General features: G+C 44.4%; 1 protein-coding gene across 1 annotated transcript in view; it reads right to left on the reverse strand.

Moving 5' to 3' along the window:
• Positions 1–567: 567 nt before the first annotated feature.
• klf11a (Kruppel like factor 11a) overlaps positions 568–6,293 on the reverse strand; it is a 7,586-nt gene continuing 1,860 nt past the window's right edge. The window contains exons 2-4 of the mRNA XM_008300705.1: positions 3,946–4,167; positions 2,269–3,169; positions 568–1,916 (exon numbers count right to left, since the gene is read on the reverse strand). Coding sequence (XP_008298927.1) covers positions 1,621–1,916; positions 2,269–3,169; positions 3,946–4,167 — 1,419 coding nt within the window. The 3' untranslated portion in view covers positions 568–1,620. The remainder of the gene's footprint in view (positions 1,917–2,268; positions 3,170–3,945; positions 4,168–6,293) is intronic.

Here is a 6,293-nt window from a genome sequence, read left to right on the forward strand (position 1 = left end):
CTCTGTGTAGTATACTTAAAGGAACAGGAAAGCATTTTGGAAATGTATTCTTTTGCCTTATCCTGATTGGGAAGCTTCATGTCTGTGTTCATGTTTGACTCAGGATGTGGTTTGTTAGCCTAGCTTAGCATGAAGAAACATAATACCCAGGGTTTTTTTTGTTTGTTTATTTTTTTTAACAGCTAGTTGTGTACTGATTCAAAATCTAATTTAAAACCTGGAGGCTTTAAAGGTGTTGGTAGGCATGTCTTTTGAGGTCATTATAAAGCCAAAGCTAGGTCTTTACCTTTAGTTGCTTTCAGGCTAACAGCAACCTCACTGCTGCTCTGTCCTGAACAGACAGGTGACAATATCTTCACATCTAACTGTGGACGGTTGAACTATTCCTTCACAGTCCCATAAAATGGGATAATTTAGTTTTGATAAACAGAAAATAGACCTTAGTCTGGGTTAACCTGCTAATTTATCATGTTAGCAAAGTTAAAAATGCACATGAAATCTAACATCAGACTCAAAACGTTTAATTTTCCTCAAACTTAGCCGCTAACAGACCAACAACAAAGCAGCTCTGATTTTTGTGGTAAGGTTTTATTATAAAAGCCATATTCTTTACCATCGCTTACAGGCAAATGTTCAGAAATGGGATTATTCCGATATAAGCTGTTATTATTAAGAATAACATTTAATAACATGAGGTATTTTCTTACTGGCTACACTATGGGCCAAATCAAGCTATCAAAAACAGCACTTTTTCCTCAACAAATGTTTATTAAATAATAATAATAATGTGTAAAGCAAAGATAGTAGGTAGTATCACAGTGATGAATACTGTCCACTGACGTTTTTAAAATATCAATAACTCGTACTGTCAATAAATGCAGATTGGAATACACGTAACATTCATATAGATATCAATATATTTACAATATTTACAGTCAGACAAATAAACAGAAGTAGGCTAATAACAGAAGCACGATACAGAGGCTTTGGCAAACAATAGAAAGAGTGCATACATTTTGCTAAACGTGACATGTACACATGAAGTAAACATGATTATACACGGAGAGAGTACAAAAACAAGCAAGATTAAAAAAATCCAGTGCAATGTCAGGTTTTTGTTGGTTTCTGTCTGTGAATGAATAGCAGCCTGCCGCCTTCATGTCCTCCAGCGGTGAGTTTGTGGTTCATGGGAATAAAATGTCCTGAGCAGGGCGGGAAACTCGCTGTCCTCAGCTGTCAGCTCCGTCTACGTGATATATGATATTAACCAGACAATGGCAGCACTCGGATCTTATACAAATACTCTTAATCATTTAATTACTGTGGCATGAATACAAAGTACTTTTACTTGATTAAAGGATCCGAGTACTTGAACACTCAGTAGGACGGCCATCTTAACAAGAAATTCCTAATCTGATTTCCCCAGGTTTTTCTGACCCTGTTCTGAGAGTCTTGTAAACGTAGCCGGGGCCCGATGACGGGTAGAGTAGAAAACATCGTCCTGATGTGGCTGGTGGAGCTGATTGAAACAACCACACATTTTTACTTTGAGAGTCCGGTTGGCGGTCGTTTCATCCCCCCCCGGGGTCCTGAGTTGGCCCTGTGGGCTCTGTGAGTCTGTTAGTTGGCGGTGGGGACCAACATACTGACAGGAAGCGCGGGGCCCCTGTTTTGGCCCTTGTTCAGGGCGCCCTTGCTGAGGTCTCGGGTTTCGGTGGGCCATGATGACGCCCTTTTGGTGGTCATGTGCCGCCGGGCGTGTTTGGTCAAGTGGTCGCTGCGCATGAAGCGCCGGTCGCACACGGTGCAGACGAACTTCTTCTCGCCAGTGTGCGTTCGGCGGTGGCGGGAGAGCTCGTCGGAGCGGGCAAACTTTTTGTCGCAGCCCTCCCAGTGACAGCTGAACGGCTTTTCACCTGCAGAGGAAGATGGCAGGAGTGTTAGAACGTAGAACCACGGAGGAATCAGAGCTACGTTTGAAACTATTTGGAAAAACTAAAAGTATGGGCTGAAGCAGACAAGCTTTCTGCAGTATGTCTTGTGTTTCCCTTCACGAGTTCACATTAGCAGTTTTAGAAAAACAATATTGACTTGTGTTGCCTAAATGTTACATAAAGCACCAATCCATGAATATATCTCAGGTATACGTGATTGGTTTACACTCTCTGGAGTTAAGTGTTATTAGTGAGTTGGCAGACATCAATCCAGAGTGATTCTGGCTGATGGGTGAGCTGTGGTTGTTTCTGTGGTCAGGTGACTGACTCGTACCTGTATGTGTGCGCAGGTGAGCCTTCAGGTGTGAACTCTTAAAGTAGGTCTTCTTGCAGCCGGGGAAGGTGCAAACGTAGTTTCGCCTGCGGGAGAAGTCGGCCTGCGAGGCGCCGCTGCTTGCTCCTGACGGCATATAAACTGGAGCCGGGGCCAGGGGAAGGAGCTTGGTGTTGCCCAGGGTCATGACAGTCTGCGGGCCCTGCGATGTCTGGGAGACGGGTGGCTGGGGCACCACGAACATCACGGTGCCCTGCGGCACGGCGGAGCCCACCAACAGAGGCTGAGCGAAGCTGGAAGCAGGAGACTGGGGCAGGATGGGTTTGGGTCCCCCCTGAGTCTGCACCTGAACCGGAGCCTGAACGAAGGCTGAGATCATCCCCGTCCGGCTGCTCACTGGGAAAACCTGGCAGAGGACCGGAGAGGAGGAGACCGTAGAGGAAGACAGCGGGGCGGAGTGAGGAGGAGACGCTGCGGAGGGAGGAGAGGACGGGATTTCAGGAGATGGAGGAGGTAAAACCTTCTCCGCTGGAGGTGTCTCTGGAGTTCCCGGAAGAGGTGACATGGAGGTTTCTGTTGGCTGGTTGGCAGGTGGAGGCGTAGGAAGGCTGAGGCTGTCGGCGGTGTGGCGGATGACGCTGGTGGCCATCGCTCTGCCAGGCGGAGCCACGCAGGACGACTCTGTGTAAGGTGGAAGTGCTGAGGTCTCTGAGGTGACGGGGGAGGAGGAGGGCTGGGGGAGGCAGGTGTGGGAGTCGCTGATGAGGGTGGGGTAGACAGCGAGGCTGGGGCGGGACATGACCTGTCTGGTGGTGGGGCTCAGAGAGGAGGAGGTGGTGGTGGTGAGGACAGCCGTGGTGGAGGCCTCAGCGAAACTTGGACTGTGAGGTGGAGTCATACACTGAGGGAGAGAATAACAATAAAAGAAGTTCAGTGTTGAGCTGCAGCTTGCAATTAACTATTAGCGATTTGTTGTTTTTCTTCAGGGATCCCAAATGTAAATAAATACTGAAGAACTTGGATGTGCTCTGCAAAAAAAACTGAGCTCTTTATGGATGCTTTTCTTGTATTTCAAAAAATCTTTTATCCCCCTCGACAGTTAACAAGGTCAATGTTTGTCTTTTAATACCAAATTATGGCATGAACTGAAATGAACCGCTGAATTGGGATTCCAAATGTTTCCTACTGAGTTCTCTCATGCTTCAGAAGATGTTTCTGTGTCATTTAGTATTTTTGTTTGATACATACTGTGATGAACAATTATTTCTTTTTTTATCCCTGTCCCCCCCCAAGCAACTTTGAGTCGGGATGCCAAATATGCGCTGCACATGATTTTTAAATTTTAAAAAAAAAACAAATTGTGTCAAAATAATTAGTATGATTCAGTTCGTCTTTTCCCAGTAACTGTGCATACAAGATGTGTTCTGATTGGTTCTTTCATTTAGTTTTATTGTTTTGGTGACCAGAAGGTTGATAAATTATGAAATGAACAAATGGCATCTTGTTTTCAAGGGAACTTCAAAATCATTTGGGATCCCAAATGGTTTTCTGAAAATGCATCCAACTGGCTCTTGGCTTCTACATCAATGGAACTGAAAACTTCTTTTTCCTTTATGTTGTTTTGATCATTTTCCATTTTAAGTGCTTTGAGAGTGTAGATGTAGAAGTGAGTCTCACCAGGGAGGACAGGGCGATCAGGTCTTTGGGGGCATCTCCTCCCTCCGGGTGGAGCTGGATGGAGTCACAGGAGTCGGAGGTGGGGGTCAGTGGGCGGGGCTTGTGCAACCTTTGACCCCAGAAACTCATGCTGACGAGAGCCTCGGCGGCCTCCAGGTCATGGTATTCGACGCACGGCTTCTGCTCCATGGCCGCCGTCGTCCGTCCGTCCCCACCGTCGACCTGAGGATGATCAGGAGGTCAGAGGTCAACAGGAGCCTGAATGTGCTGAATGTGAAGCGCGTTTGGTTTTTTAAAAATATTTCCTTTTTCTCTCTCACTCAGATATGACAAAAGTCAGAATCAGAGTCCACAACAAACAGGGACCAACGAGCAGAAAACCAAAATCAAATATTAAAAAACACGAACAATATCCTTTAAAACAGCAGTGAAGGGAAACATTGGCACCATTTTTCATCCAGAAAACTCTCACTGATAAACTTTGTCCTAGCCTGACATCTCCAAAAACAAAACGGTTTCCAACTTTCACTTCTTTCAGAAACATAAATTCAGCTGTGGTGGTTTCTCAAGAGCAGGAAACAGGTTTTTACCGCTGACTCTGTGATCGCACTTTTAGAGGGCTCAAGTTACAAGTTTTATCTGATTACGGAGGAGGGGTCGGAAATCTGCGACGGTTATAAAATGTTTAAAATATCTGTCGTTGTGCAACATGAGGACACCACTACAACTAGGTAAACATGTATGTATGCATGCACCAGTTCGAAAATATGAGACAGGACTCCATATGTGCTCATGGTTTGGTCAAAGACTTCAGTTCAGCTCCCATAATGTTTGATTTTATAGCCAACAACATAAAAACTTCAAAATGTCCTCTACTTATCACAGCAACTTAAAATCAACTGGGAATCCAAATAGGTCCAGCTGATTGGCCTCAAGATTTCAGAGTGTTGCTATCAAATAAAATGCCTTTATGTGTATTGTTGATGTGATGGCCAACAAGATTGTTTAAAAAGTATCTTCTTGTACATCTGGGAGGCTCCATTGACCAAGTGGTGGCACCATATGAGCTGCTTATTTCCATTATCAATTGATCTGTTGATTATTTTCTCAGTTAATCCATCAGTAGTATGGTCTATAAAATGTCAGTGTTTTCCAAAACTCCAAGATGACGACCACACAAGTCTAGTTTTGTCAACAACCCAAAGATAAGATGTTCAGTTTACTGTTGCTGTGCTTGAAATAGAAAGAAACCAGAAAAATATTCAACTTTAAGAAGCTAAAATCAGAAAATTTACGGTTTTTTTGGTCTTAAAAAATTACTCAGACCAATTAATCCAGTTGTTGATTGATTTATTAGTAGACCACTAATCAGTTCATCAACTAATCGCTGCAGGTCTAATGTAAATATGCATTTATATAATTTGCACGCTACTTGGAAACAAACAGGAAGTAAAAGCTACAGTCAGTCTCTACTTTTTTCTGTTGAGATTTAATCTCAAATTTGAAAGTCTAAATTAGCATCAACTTCGCTCAGCTGTCAAAAGATACATTTTTCCCATTAGTGTTGTGTCCCTATCGCAAACTCCCCGTTGCAGAGGTTCTGGTAAACGAAGAGTCGCACAAAACAAAAATTTGAATCCACATTTAGACTCAATAATATTTGCAGTAAAGAGTTTTCCAATTAGGTGGTGACACATTATCATCTTGTTAGTGTTAATTGATTGTATGCTGATGAACCAGAAGCAGCAGCACAAGGCGGCTTCGCTTGTCGTAAACATGCAAATGTTTCCCACCGACCCGACTTGAACGCACCACCACCACCACCACCACTAGCAACTCAGTGAACTCCTGGGTGTCTATTACACAGCCCAGGTTCTTCTTCTTCCTTCTCTTCTTCTTCTTTTTCCCTCCGTTGGGAATGAAGGCGCGCACCACCCATATAATTACCCATGATGTCACAGTTTTCCCACTTCCTCCTGTCTCCTGTGCTGCAACCACCACATCAAAAAATAAAAAACCCACATACATACATATAATAATAAAAAAAGAAGAAAAGAATTGCAAAAAAAAAAAAAAGTGTAGGTGGGAGGTGACTCAGGGACAAAGGGCTCCTGGGTGCTCGGTTAAGTTGGCTGGCATCTGGCAACTGCTCAGCTGCACGTACAGGAAGGGTGGAGGAGGAGAGCGAGCGAGGGGCGAGAGACCTACATATAGAGATGTAGAGAGAGAGAGAGAGAGAAGAGAGAGAGAGAGGGGCCCCTCTGCAGCGGGTACACCCAGGCTGAGGGGAACCTCCCTGCACCCAGAATAGATGACGGGAGGTGTTATACTCCCCCACCAAAAAAAAA

Source organism: Stegastes partitus, unplaced genomic scaffold, assembly GCF_000690725.1.
Source record: "Stegastes partitus isolate 25-593 unplaced genomic scaffold, Stegastes_partitus-1.0.2 Scaffold1578, whole genome shotgun sequence".
NCBI lineage: Eukaryota > Metazoa > Chordata > Actinopteri > Pomacentridae > Stegastes > Stegastes partitus.